At 38.0% G+C, this 14504-nt stretch overlaps 1 protein-coding gene across 3 annotated transcripts in view; it reads right to left on the bottom strand.

Annotated features, from left to right (window-relative positions):
- The window catches only part of XPNPEP3 (X-prolyl aminopeptidase 3), a 37375-nt gene extending 23194 nt beyond the window's left edge, over nucleotides 1-14181 (bottom strand). For 2 of the 3 annotated variants that reach the window (XM_054582426.1, XM_054582427.1), the window contains exons 1-3: nucleotides 14020-14181; nucleotides 10563-10679; nucleotides 763-1170 (exon numbers count right to left, since the gene is read on the bottom strand). In XM_054582426.1, the coding sequence (XP_054438401.1) occupies nucleotides 763-1170; nucleotides 10563-10679; nucleotides 14020-14083 (589 nt within the window). In that variant the 5' untranslated portion in view covers nucleotides 14084-14181. Of the gene's footprint in view, nucleotides 1-762; nucleotides 1171-9262; nucleotides 9410-10562; nucleotides 10680-14019 lie in introns of those variants that run through there. The other variant, XM_054582428.1, reaches the window with a different exon arrangement.
- Between the last annotated feature and the right edge of the window lie 323 nt (nucleotides 14182-14504).

Raw genomic sequence — 14504 nt, 5'->3', positions numbered from 1 at the left:
AGTCCAGTAAATTCCATGATTGTTGAAAGCAATTTTGGAATTCTGTTTTAGAAGCAGACTTCAGAAATGGTTTATATAAACCACACAAGAAAAACCAGACTAAAAATTTACAGTCCTACATTATTTTGTCTAAAATATTGTCCAATTTCATTATCTATCTTACTTCACACATTTGACTGTGACTTTTTGATACTTTTTACCAGAATTAATGTAGAGAAAGTGACTGTTTGGAAGGGTATAAACTGTGTATATGAATCACCTAAGAATCTTGTTAAAATGCAGATTCTGATTTGGTTGGTATGGAGTAGGGGCCTAAGATTTTACATTTCCAATATCTACTATGCATTTACAATCTTAATATGCATCACTAGGTAATTTTGATGCTGGTGGTGCATGGATCATTCCTTGAAAATACTGCCTCCTTTCGAAGAGTTGGCAAAAGCTGTAAGAAGAAAGTCAATAGACTGGTCAGTAATCTTGAAGAGTAGCCCATGCCCGCTCTTCACTGTCAATGGAAATTCTGAGATTTCAAATTAGGACAGTTAACAGACCATGTGAATGAATGCTCTAATAAGATCTAGCAAACGAATAGTCTTTCAAGTAGCCCAGTCTTGTGGAAAAGACTGGTGTTCCTTTCTTGGTGCTGAAAGGAAACACTGCTATGGATAATCACTTTAGGACATGAAGAGTGTTGTCTAAATAGGCAAGGAAGGCCTTAACCCCAATCTGGCCCATCCTCTGACTTCTGCTCCCATCCGTTACCTTTCAACTTTGGTACTAGATGTTGGAATTCTTCCAGTGTATAGGCTTCATCCACACCAGTCAAAGCTACTGCTCCATCAGTGCCAGATCGTGGGCCATCCCAAAGCTCTCGACTGGGGTCTCTCCGAGGCACAAAAAGCATGGCCTTGTGTGCTGGTAGCTGTTTGCCAGGGAGGCTCTGAAGGACCAGAATGCTATCGGGCTCTTGGAATCCACACAAGTACAGGAAATTGTTGTCTTGGTGGAAAGTATAGGGGATGTCATTGCTCATGTAGTACGTAGGGTTGGATAGCAGAACCACTGTGTGGTCCGTCCCACTCTGCTCTTGTGCTTCTTTGTGGATTAGAGACATTAATTTGTGTCTGCGAAGGGCATATTCCACTTGGGATAGTCCTGGAGTCACCTCCCCTAGAAATGACAAACAACAGTGATGCTTTGCATTTCTACAGTGCTAAAGCACCTAAGGTAGCTTACTATTAGATGGAGTCACCCAAGTTCATTTTTTCAATTTATGCTAAATCTCCTCATAGCACATGGGGAATATGGAGATAACTCAGGTTTAAAATTTCTATTCCAGCCCTGGTAGGTGTGGCTCAGCGGACTGAGCGCTGGCCTGTGACCTGAAAGGTTGCTGGTCTGATTCCCAGTCAGGGCACAGGCCTGGGTTGTGGGCCAGGTCCCCAGCTGGGGGAGTGTGAGAGGCAACTGATCAATGTTTCTCTCCCTCTCTTTCTCCTTCCCTTTTCCTCTCTCTAAAAATAAATAAATAACATATTTAAAAAATTTCTATTCCACTGTAAAAATCTGGAAAAAAAAAAAAAAGGTAGTTAAACATGGTTCTCCCTGAAAAGATCATTATGCCTTTAGATCTCTTCCAGCTCTGGTTCATTCTCTTACTCACTTAATCACATATTTATTGAGCATTACTACGTGGAAGTCATTGTTCTTCATATAATCAAAGCTGCCCTGAAGTTTTAATACATAAGATGAGCATTTAATCAATGTTGTGAAGTTTCAATATAAAAGATGAGGGGAAGGGTCACATTGTTTGGCTATGACTTCCCCAAAAGAATGTAAGCTTCATGAGGACACAATTTTTTTAAAACAGATTTTATTTACTTATTTTTAGAGAGAGGGGAAAAGAGAGAGGGAGAGAAACATCAATGTGTGGTTGCTTCCCATGCGCCCCCTACTGGGCACCCGGCCCACAACACCAGACGTGCCCTGACATGGAGTCAAGCCAAAGACCCTTTGGTTTGCAGGTGGCGACTCAACCCACTGAACCACATCAGCCAGGGCTCACAGATTTTTGCCTGTTTGATCAATATTATATTCCTAAGAGCTAGCATAACAACTGAAATATAGTGGGCACTTGATAAATATTTGTCAAATGATCTACAGTTTTTAACATAACAGATTTAAAGCCAAAAACCTTCCCTGATTCAAGAGCTACAATAAACTTCTGAATTCTCAAGGCATAATAATGATAACTTTCTAGTAGGACTTTTCATTTTCTACCTGTATTAACAGTGAGCTGGGTATGCATAACCTCCTTCAGGGTCAAGGCCACCTCTGTATCCTCTGAAAACCCTGTAGCACTCTCTTCTTCCTCTTGGGGATGTCATGAGAATCAAATTTGGTAGAGCATGTGGTTCATAAGGAGAATTTTTGGAAGGTCATGGATTCATTCTGCTAACTGAGCTGCATGTCAGCACGTACAAACTTTTGACATACAATTTCAAGAGGCTCAGATGCCCTTAAACCCACCCCTAAAACCTACATTAACAAATAATGAAGTGTTACATGTGAGTTGTTAATTTTAGTGCTGTTAGTAACCTAGCCTGGCTGCTATCCCAGTGATGACTGAATGAACGCTTCCCTTCTGAAATGGAAATGATGCCTGCTTTCATTTTATGTTCCCAAAGCAAAAGGACTACTGAAAGAATCACTCACAAAAGCTGTATCTTTCAGCCTGTGGTTAGCAATGATAATAGGAAAACATCTAATGCTTATCAAACGCTTACTATGCATCTGGTACTATTACTTACATCTATCGGTTCATTTAATCTTTACAATGATGCTACAATATTAGTTATTACTATTATTCCTTGTGGGAGCTAGTCTCCATATACAAGTATGGAAAGAAAGCCATGAGGGACTGCTGTATGAAAAAAGTTCAGAACTTTTGGTGGATGGATGATATGATCCCTGTTATGTTGGGGGAAAAAAGGAGAAAAAAATTTAGAAAAGAATCACAACTTTTATACTGGTAATCTATGGGGAGTGAGTTAAGACTGAAATTTTCTACTTAACATGCTTTATTATATTATTTGAATTTTTAAATGAGTATATACTTTTATAATTAAAATCCAAAATAAAGAGAAAAAAAGGCTAAAAAAGGCAAAGTCCACTCCACACTCATAAACCTGTAACTCTTTGTAGTCCATTAGATGAAATTCAAACTCTTAAGCCTGGATGTTAATGTCCTCCACTAGGTGACTCTAATTTATCTGGCCAACTTTTTTTTTAAAACAGCTTTATTGAGATGTAATTTATATTCCACACAATTTACCCACTTAAAATGTACAATTACATGGTGTTTGGCATATACACAGAACTGTACGACAATCGCAATAATCAATTTTAGGACATGTCATCCCTGCAAAAAGAAACCCCACATCCATTTCCTCCCAATCTGCCCCAGCCCTGGTACCCACTAATCTAGTTTGTCTCTATCGATTTGTCCATTGTAGAGATTTCATATAAATGAAATCACACAGTATGTGCTCTTTTGTGACTTGGCCAACTTATTTCTTATCATTCCCCCAATTATTCTGAAATTAATTCTTTCTAATGTCTTATGTAAGTCCCACCTGCTCTTTCCCTATTATCTTGCTCGCCATGTGTCCCCTTTCTGAAATTTCTTCTCCCTCCATAACAATTCCACTCCAAGATCTTAGGTGCAATACATGTTTGTTTTTAGACTCTACTCATTCAAAAGGCTTTCCTGATTAGCCCAAATCAAATTGATTTGTCTCTTTGAATTTTTTAAAGTTAATTATTTCATGTCCTTATATATACACATGTATAATTGTACATAAATATAATCACAGCATAGTGACTCTTTTAATTAACATTTTCGCCCTTTTCCTTAGTTGTTTGACTCCTCCTCCATCAGTACTGTGCGCGCATCTGTCATCTTGTATGCAACCTTTCCTATTCTCTTAACTCATAAAATCATACACACATATACCACATACCTGCATTTAGAAATTTTTTCATCATTAGTGTTTTACAAAAATGGAATACTATACACTCTTTTCTCTATCTTGGTTTCCCAACACAATACCGCATGAGAATCCCTCCCGCCACGTCATCTGGTATAGCTTCAATTAATTCTGCCTAATGTCTTCATAATATTTCTTTTGATGTTATCATAACTTACTGAGCCATTTCCATACCAGCAGGCATTTATATTGTTTTCAGGCTTTTGCTGCTATAATAAACATATCTGTGCATATATTCTGGTACTTTCATGCCCTACATATTGGTGCTTTTATTTCTATGGGATAGTCCCAGGAAAGGAATTGCTGGACCGAAGACCTTTGAATTTACTTAGTGCTCTCGTTCAGCACACGTAACTCAGTCAAGTAATAACTGGAACTAGTTTTGTTTCACCCATGTATAGATTACCTCTCCAGCAAATTCTGTAGTTTGCGTTGCACTAAGAAAATATTATTTTTTAAAAATTTTATTTATCTACAATCAAAAAGTTTTGTTTGTTTTTTTTTGCTGAAGTTGGTAAGAAATAAAAGATGAATAAGACATGGCCTTATAGGTCAGTTTGAGTCAGGCAAAAAGAACAGAGCTGGGTGTGAAAGAGCTCACATCACATTTCTTTCTTTCGGGTTTGAGCTGGCTAAGAGTCTCTAAGGGCTCTTGGGCAGAATACTGAACCTTGTACCAGAACCAAAGAACAGCTTAACTATTTATCCCCCTGATAATGATTCATGTTAAGTCTGCCAGTTACCCAACACTGGAAATTTCCCAATTTGCCCAAGCAGTAAATGCTCTTTTATAAAAGCAGAGGCTGGTTTTAATTGGTGGATTATCCAACCTTTCCTTATGTCTTTTTACTTTCTCCTTTTCCTGTGCTTTGCATTGGTTACTCTATAGCTAAAGTCCATGTAATAAATTCATTTTAACTAAAACAATAAATTCATTTGTGTTTTTCTTTTAATATTGGAAGGTAAGGAAATTCAAAATTTTAATGACTTTAATTAATCTATGTGTTAGCTCTCATTTTCATTAATAACAGTACATACATTTATATGTTAGAAACTAATTTTTGAAAAAAGATATAATTATTTTGTTTTCAAAATACAATTAAAGCAGCCCTGACTTGTATAGCTGAATGGGTTGGACATTATTCTACAGACTGAAAGGTTGCAGGTTCAATTCCTGGTCAGGGCACATGCCTGGGTTTCTGGCCAGGTCCGTAGTTGGGGGCACTCAAGAGGTAACCAACCAATGTTTCTCTCACACATCAGTGTTTCTCTCCCTCTTGCTCCCTCCCTTCCGCTTTCTAAAAATAAATAAATAAAATAGTTAAGAATCAAATCAAAGCAGGATTAGAAACCTATCTTTTATACCCTTCAAAGCATTCTTTGCTGGATCCAATTTCCTATCATTGACTATAAGAGAAATATTTAAAACACTGGCTATATTTTCCCAAACTTACTAATTATCAATACCATGGGGTAGATTATTAACTAAATGCTTCCAAGCTTCTGAAGTCCCCAAGTGTCAAAGAACTCTTGGTCATAACAGAAAAATTATCCAAGGAAAAAGACACCTTTTCTTATCATTCCAGGAAAAAAAAAAAAAAAAGGTGAAGTGATGAACTTTAATCCTAGAAGTAAACCTGGTAGTTGTTATGCCCTTTGATCACAGAACTATTACAGTTACACTGTGCTGAGTTTCTTCTGATAAAACTGTGTCTGCATAGACATTCTGGCAACTTTGTCAAATTGTAAAGTATTAAGAACCAAAGTTAGTATTTTTATCATGTGGAACCAATTAAGGATAGAGGGGCCATTCTAACGAGTTTGCTTAGGCACTCAAGTGCCTAGACGTCAGGAGCTTGGACTGTGCAAACAGCAAAGTGTCACAATTCTGAGATTCTGCAGCCAAGAAGAAAAGCTCTCCTGGGACATTTAAGGACTGAACCTCACAAGAGAGTAAGAAAAATGTTCTTCATATTTTATCAGCCAAGCAGAAAAGCCAGAGAGGAAAGTTTTATAAAGACTGAAAAATGGATGGAAAGATGCAGGTCTTTGGTGCAATCTAGGTATGTGTTTTAACTATTTCCTGAAACTAACTGGATTAGGATTTGAACATGGTCTGATTTTGGAGCAGCATTCTTGGTAATAATTCTTCTTAATATCAGGTAGTTTTTATTATACATAAGGAAATAGCTCATAACCTGATCTACTACTGTGTAGTTGGAGAATGGGGGTAAAGAAAAAGCGAGTAAATACTTCCTTAATAAAATAAAGCACAGACCTCTCTGAAAAAATAAAATAACCAAAAAAATAATTAAAAGTACTCTAGGTTTTATTTGAATATATTGAGAAAAATCAGCTAGACAGAAAGAGTACATATTGTATGATTCCACTTACATGAAATTTAGGTACAGGCAAAATAATCCATGTTGGTAAAAACCAGAGCAGTGGTTGAGGGGAGAGGCGGGGATTGACTGGAGGCGGCATGAGGGAAGTTTCTGGGGTGATGAAATGTTCTGCATCTTGACAGGGTGTGGGTTATATTCATGTATACCTACAAGATCTGTGTAATTCATTGTACATAAATTTTACCACATTAAAAGAACGTATATCATTCTCTAAATTTGGAAGAACTCTAACATCACAATTTCTCTCAGTTAAAATTTTTATCAAAAGTATTGTAACAGGTCTGGCTGGTGTGGCTCAGTGGACTGAGTGCTGGCCTGCGAACCAAAGGGTTGTAGGCTTGATTCCCAGGGCGGGGCACATGGCTGGGATGCGGGCCAGGTCCCCCAGCAGAGGGCGTGCCAGTGGCAACTATACATTAATGTTTCTCTCCCTCTCTTTCTCCTTCCCTTCTCCTTTCTAAAAATAAATAAATAAAATCTTTAAAAAATTATCTAAAAAATTATTGTAACAAAAAGAGACTTTTAAAATATTTCCAGATACTATTCTTTGGCATAGGTATTATGTACTGTTTTGTGGTTAAATGTGGACTCTGAGTCAGAATTTGGTAAGTTGAAATCCTGGCTCAACAACTGGGTTGGCAAGAGCTACCAATCTGCTCTGTGCCTTAGTTTCCTCATCTTTAAATTGGAGGTAGCACCTGCTTCACAAAATTGTCAGGAGGATTAAATAAATAAAATGCTTAGAACAGTAATCACAATATAAATATCAGTTATAACTATTACCACATAAAGATTTATACTTGAGGTTGTCATCCTGGTAATCTAAAGCCAGGCAGGACCCTGGAGGGGTCAAATTTACATGGATAACCACTATTCCTATCAAAGTAACTATTTACCCAGAGGCCTTGAAAGTCTTTGGCTTCCCCACACAACAACACGAGTCTCAAGAGATTCATGAGCTTTTAATAGTCAATTCTTTAGAAAATTTCTGATTCTTGTCTGGGGTTGATCTTTACCTCAGAAAATTTTGCAATATGAATGAGAAATATGCACAAAGGTTAAAGAGAAAAATAGACAAGTCATTTATTTTTAGTGTACCAGCATTTAAACCACATGAAAATGGCGGGGGGGCAGTGTATTGTTTGAATTTTATTTTCAGTGTTAACATGTTTCATTTTCTTTTTTTAATTTGAATTTATTGGGGTGACATTAGTTAATAAAATTATATAGGTTTCAGGTGGACAATTCTATAACTCATCACCTCTATGAAATCTGTTATACTGCAAAACTTTCTTCTTCTCCTAGTACTAAAAACAAAGAAATACTCTATAATTCTGCATTAGATGGATGACAGTTTATGGACTTTCTACAAGGCAGTTACCAGAATAACACACTTTGAAATGAGTAGTCAACATGTATCATACATACAGGTTAAATATATAGGTTTAGTCACCTAAAAATTTATATACACAAAGGCTCCTGTCTTTACTCTGCATTAAAATCTAATTCAGAAGATAAAAATGAGAAAAATGCATAATCAACATGAATATATAGTTATTTTTAAAATCCTGTAGGTATATAGGAAGTGAAAAAAAAGATACATTACTTAATAAAAACAGGTAGGCCTTGAACTTAAATTTAAAAATTCGAGAATACAAAATGTTTTTAGACTATTTCTCTGCCTCTTATGTGTAGTCTATCTGTAAAAAAAAATGTTTTGAAATGGCTAACTGTCAAGTCATCATTCAGTATGTGATTGATGGTGGTGATGATAAAGATGTGAATGGATTTAAGAACTGAGTGTATGGGGATGAGGACATTTTGTGTGTACACACACACACACACACACACACACACACACAATTTTTATATAAGAAATAACTCTAGAAAGATACATTTCCAAAAATCTCAATGATGGTACTCTTTGAGTGTTGGAATTACGAGTATTTTTTTAAAAACGTATGCTCACTGGTTGGAGTGTTGTCCTGTACACCAAACGGTTGTGAGTTCAATTCCTGCTCAGGGCACATACCTAGGTTGCGGGTTTATCCCCAGTCGAGACATGTATGGGAAGCAACTAACTGATGTTTCTCTCTCACACTGATCTCCCCACTCACTGCCCCAGGTCAATGAACATATCCTCAGGTGAGGATTAAAAAAAAAATGTATGCTTATTTGTAGTCTCTGATTTTTCTATACTATATCCAGAACTTTTAATATATGCCTTTAATTTTTCTTAATAATTCACTCTTTTTTCACCCTACAAACATTTTAACAGTTCCGTATGTTTTGCATCTCTTCATGGACAAAGACAACTGATTAATACTATTTACATAGCTCTTGCCTCCAAGAACTGTATTACCTGGTATTTTCTTTAACACTGATAATTGTTTTAAGATTTAATCTTCTTTCCCTTCTCATTTACTCCAATGTCCAAATCCTACGTCCAGCAGAGTAAAAATTAGGACAGGCATCCCTGTCTCTCATAGCTGATATGAACACATCTATGTGTATGAGTGTGTATTTGTGTATATTAATTTACATTCATTTTTAATATCATTAACATGTATATAACATATATAGTAAACAGTTTCGATCCAGCGGCCATTATTTTGACAATGATTACTAGTTTCAAGGCCTGGAAAATGCAGCTCACCATGTAAAGGTATCTCATCACAAGAGATCAATAATTTTCAAAGCCAGTAAAAACATCAATTCTACTTTTAAAAAATAGATTGAAGCTACAGGTTGACCGACAGGGGAGAGAAATACTTAAATTTATATCAACTGAGTTGCTATTAAGCTTACCTTACAGCTTTGAAAAACTCTGATTTCTTGTGTGTTGCAGTGGTGAGCTGCATTTCCTGAGTCTCAGCTGACTTTCCAGCAGGAATTCCAGTCTGATGGAGAATCAGCAAAGGAAGCCCTCACTGAGAGACACATGGGTGTTGTTCACTGTTGGAGACAGTGAAAGAGTAACATATTTCTAATGGCAGTTTAGATTATTAATATATGCTTACATGGAAAATACAGGTTTAACTTCTCATGGCAGAAGCAACAATTAATTTTACTTGAAAACTTGGCTGCTTTTTCCACAAAGCATTTGGTTTTACTCTTCCTACCTCTTTGGGATGATATTCATTCACTATAGTTCACCGCTTAACTGCCTTTTTTTGGAAAGCTTTTATTTATTTATTTTTAGAGACAGGGGAAGAGAGGGAGAAAGAGACGGGGAGAAACACCAATTGGTTGTCTCTTGGACACCCCCAACTAGGCACCTGGCCTGCAACCCAGGCATGTGCCCTGACTGGGAATCAAACCAGTGACCTTTCAGTCTACAGGACACTGCCCAGCCCAGTAAGCCACCCCAGTCAGGGTCCTTAACTGCCTTTTTAACAAAAGAAGATAAAAACAAAAATCTTTAGGCATGAATTTGAGTGACAGTAATGACAGATCTAACAGCAAAACTGGACTTGTACAGCAGAAAGAAAATTTAGAAAGGTAAACTTTTATCAAGTATAAAAATAAGTGAAGTAAATAAACATGAAGTTTTGTATCACCTTTATCATTGCTATCACTTCTCAAAGCTGTGACAATCAGATATGGAAATTTTACATAATCTCTATAGAAATATTTTTGTTAAACAAAATTTTGAAGTATTTAACACTTTCAAGAAAAACATGTTTTCTAAAATGTCTTTAACACAGTTCGCTAGGAATCAATAGTTAGAACACAACTGAAGAAACTATGTCTTAGAAAGCAATAGAACTTTCTTTAAAAAAGTCCTAAATACATAATTTTCACTGATAATTTTGAATTGTAAGGCTTATAGTGTTTATCACTCTAAATGGTGCTGTCAGTAGCGTACCAGTAGCCACATGTAGCTATTTAAGTTTATATTTAAATCACTTAAAATAAAACTTAAAAATTCAGTTCCTTATTTACACTAGCAACATAGTAAGTATACAATAGTCACTTGTGGCTAGAGGCGCCTGTATTGAATAGCACAGATCTAGAATATTTCCAGTGCTGCAAAAATTTCTACCGAAGAGCACAGCTCTAGATAAAGCTCCTGAAGAGAGAGAGAGTCATTGTTAAAAGGCCTTACCTGGTCTGAGGAGGTGAGGGTGTGTGAAGGGGCTGGGCTGGCCTAAGTATCGATTTGGAATCCTCTTCTCTGGGATGGGCTGGAGGGAGTATCTTCGCTGTGAACAGGATATGCATCCTGAAGGAAAAGCAAAGAGGGTGAAATAGAACAGGGAATAGAGAAGTCTTCACAGTATATGGACATTTATCTAAACGTAAAGAGGATGAGCCCTGTCAGTGTGGCTCAGGTGGTTGGGCATTGTTCCGCAAACCGAAAGGTTGCCTCGGTTGCAGGATTGGTCCCCTGGTGCTGGCGCGTACAGAAGGCAACCCATCAATGTTTCTCTCTCACATTGATGTTGTTTCCCTCTCTTCCCTTCTTTTTAAAATAAAAAATAAAATAAAATAAAAGTAAAAAGGATGAAATGGAACAAGGAATCAAGAAGGTCCTCACAGCATATGTACATTTATCTATCTCCAGCACTAGAAAAATGTAAATTAGTATCATCTTCAATATTTACGGTATATGGCCCTTCCTCTGTGAAAGCCCGAGCCTGTGCTGTGCCCAAGGAATACAGAAATGACCTCATTTTTACCCTTAGTGACTTTGGTCTACTACAGCAGCAGTTCCCAACCTTCTTAGCAGAAGGGACCAGTAACCGGTTTCGTGGAAGACAATTTTTCCACAGTGGGTTGGGAGGGGATGGTTTTGGGATGATTCAAGTGCATTACACTCAAATTCACCCCCCACTGTGTGGCTGGGTTCCTAACGGGCCACTGATTGTGGCCCAAGGGTTGGGGACCCCTGTTCCACAGTATAACAGAAGTCTACAGTGTGACTAAGGTACAAATAAGGAGTTATAGGAACAGAAAGAAGGCAACAAACAAAAGCAGGGAGGGGTTAGAAAGTATTTTCACAGAGGCAGTGTGAAGTTATGTCCTCAAGTTTAGAAAAAGAAAAATGAACATTTTTAAATTGAGAATTATGTGAAATGTGAAAAAATACGCACACACTATCTCATTAAGTCTTGGAATCTAAGGTAACTCTCTGCCTTCACATTTTTTTTGAGCACGTATCATATTACCTCCAATTATTTTATATTATCTCCAATTATTTTAATTCTTTGTATTCCATGATAGTGCAAACACCATGAAAACTAGTATTTTTTTTTTTTTTTTTTTTTGTTCAATACTGTTATCACTAGTGGCTAAAACTATGCCTGGCTCAAAGTAGGCATTCAGTAATTATATACTGAATACATAGTATAAATATATAATTTTTGAAATATTTAAATACATGTTGTTTAGTAGTAACCTTTAAGTGGGCAAAGACACCATCATCTCAAGTGATGGACCTGTGGCATGCAGAAAGCTTGTATAGCAGGTGACTTCTCCAGAAAGCCTTCCCTGACACCCTAGTTCTGGGGCAGGTGCCTCTCATGATTGCTTAGCATCCAGTGTTTCCCCTATCAAAGCCTTTTTTATATTTATTATTTATTATATTGTAACGGGGCTACTTGTTTTTATCTCTTGACTGAAATAAACAATATGTTAACTTCTTGAATACTTTCTTCACATAGTTTACAAAATCTTCATTTTTCCAAACCAAAACATGAAACAACTGGGAAGTAAGTTATTAAGGCTCAGTAACCTAAAGATCATATTAAGCAAATGGCATGCTGTGGCCATCAATGACAGGCCCCACTGATTTATGAGGTATTGCCTGAGGCTTCCAGAGAAACACAAGGGAAATAGTCCTGAGGTTTCAGGATGGTCTGGTATGACTCTGGACCAGCTCCACTTGGAAGGTCTGGTCCCTGCCCCAACCACAGAATGATGCCATAAGGAGTTCTGTGTCTTCGCATGTTCCCTCTGCCAGGATAGCTCCATTATTCTAGTCTGCTTGGTGAAAACCCTCTGCCAGGTCTCCAATCAGTATCTCCCAATCTTGAAAGGCATGCCCACATTTCCACTTTGCCCCTCCCTGCTCCCCCAAAATATCACTTTTTCCTTCTCCCCACTACAGGACCTCTAAGTTGAGTATGTAAATTCTATTACTTGCTTTTTTTTTGGTCTGTCTCTTTTGATGGTAGAAACTTTTGATGGTAGATACTGTGTTAGTTTCAGTTCCCCATCAGTAAAATGAGAATATCTGCCCTTATTGGACTTGTGAGGATCCAAGTAGATCATTTTTATTTGAAAAACCTATGTATATGGGACATAAAATGGTAATGTAAGGGGTGATTAAATTTACTTATTCCATTGTGGCAAAATGAAGCATAATGAGTATCTCTCAAAGACCTTGGTTTGTATAATAGGGTACCTAGTCCTAAACCTTGATTAATTAGGTTTTACATAAGCCTTAGCAAATTAAAAAAAAAGTCACATGCAAAGGATGGTTCCCGCTCTAAATCATAGGTTGTGGCTTGTATGATTAAGACCGACTAATTGTGACTTGGGGTGCTGAACACACAATGCAATATAATGTATAATTGTACACCTGAAACCTTTGTAATTTTTTTAACCAATGTCATGCCAATAAATTGAAAAAAAAAAAAAAAGACTGACTAATTGCACATCCATTCACCCACTCCCATGGAGAGGAATAGCTTTTTGCAGCTTAACTATTGGAAGTGAAGAGCAAGATCCGTGCCATGGACAATGATTACCTTTTATTTTCTTTTTTTAGAGTAAGTCTTGATTTAATTACCATTCCATATTTAATACATTCAAATATACCAGCATAAGAAACGTCTCAAGACATAGCTTTGATGTCAAATACCTTATGTTTTTGGTTTAGTCATTGTTCACACATTGGCCCCCAAAACTGAAATATGATCCAATGGATGACCCACCTGAAAGGTACGTGATTCAGCTTTCACTGACCAAGTTTTCTGTTCATGAGATCAATTGCTGGCGATACAGTACACCCCCCCCCCAAATGGGCCCCCTTATGTCTGAATTCCATCTTGTTTTTACAAACAGGGCTTTTACAAAAAGAGTCTTTCCAAACATTACCTCTTCTGAGAGCAACTGTTCAAAAGATTTATGTTACTAAACACGTTTCTTGCACATTCTGGACCCGATTCTCAAGTCAACTCTTTGAAAACACGAAAATAGGATTTTAGGTTAACCTCACAGAAGCAAGAGCGACTTGATGCGAGACACTTTTTCACCTAGGCAAATGTGATAACTGACACTACTCCTGTGAGTCCAAGTAACTTTGAAGACAGTCCCTCTAGGGTATGGCCATACTTTTTTCTCTGCAGTCATCTCAGCTTTCCAGAATACCTCAACGGAAGAGAGACTACATGGCCCACCCTCTTCCAGGCGCAGTAGGTAAAAAAGAAATCCGAGGAGCATACAGAGGGTTTAGGAGTGGAGGCCCCAGCAGAAGGGTCCGCCAAACCAGCGATCGCCTGAGACCAACTTTGATCACTCTGGGGCGCCTCAGGGGACGCAGTGGGATCGAGTCTAACCTGAGAGGCTGCGGGCGCTGGCGATAACGGGAACCACCTTAGTTGATGAGAGTAACCAAGGCATGCCGGCCTCCCACAAGCTTCAGAAGGGAAAAATGGAAAACAGCCGGAGAAGCGGCTGCCAGCAGGCCTGCGTCGCCAGGAAACCCAGCCAAGCGCCCCTCCCCTTCCGGCCGGCGCTGCTCGCCGGGCTTTCCTCCCACGGCGGCGCAGACATGACGTCACGCCAGAGCGCTGGGTGACCACCGCTCTGGCCAGACGGCCCTTCTGGCGTCATGTTGTCGTGCTCCACTTAATAGTCACACTCACAGAATACCCCCTTCCAAGTGACTTCCTGCAGGGGTGCTATCTCCCGCCTCCTTCAAAGTACCATGTAGGGGGTTGATCCATCCTGTGAACTGGCTAAAAATTGAGAATGTAAGAAAGCGTGCATGCAGAAGCAGGCAACAGTACGAACAGCCACACTTCTAGAAAGTTCTAAGTAA

This window comes from Pteronotus mesoamericanus, unplaced genomic scaffold, assembly GCF_021234165.1.
Source record: "Pteronotus mesoamericanus isolate MK-2021 breed Mesoamerican mustached bat unplaced genomic scaffold, CSHL_Meso_final contig_702, whole genome shotgun sequence".
In the NCBI taxonomy this organism is placed as follows: domain Eukaryota; kingdom Metazoa; phylum Chordata; class Mammalia; order Chiroptera; family Mormoopidae; genus Pteronotus; species Pteronotus mesoamericanus.
This window is presented reverse-complemented; position numbering and strand designations above follow the sequence as displayed.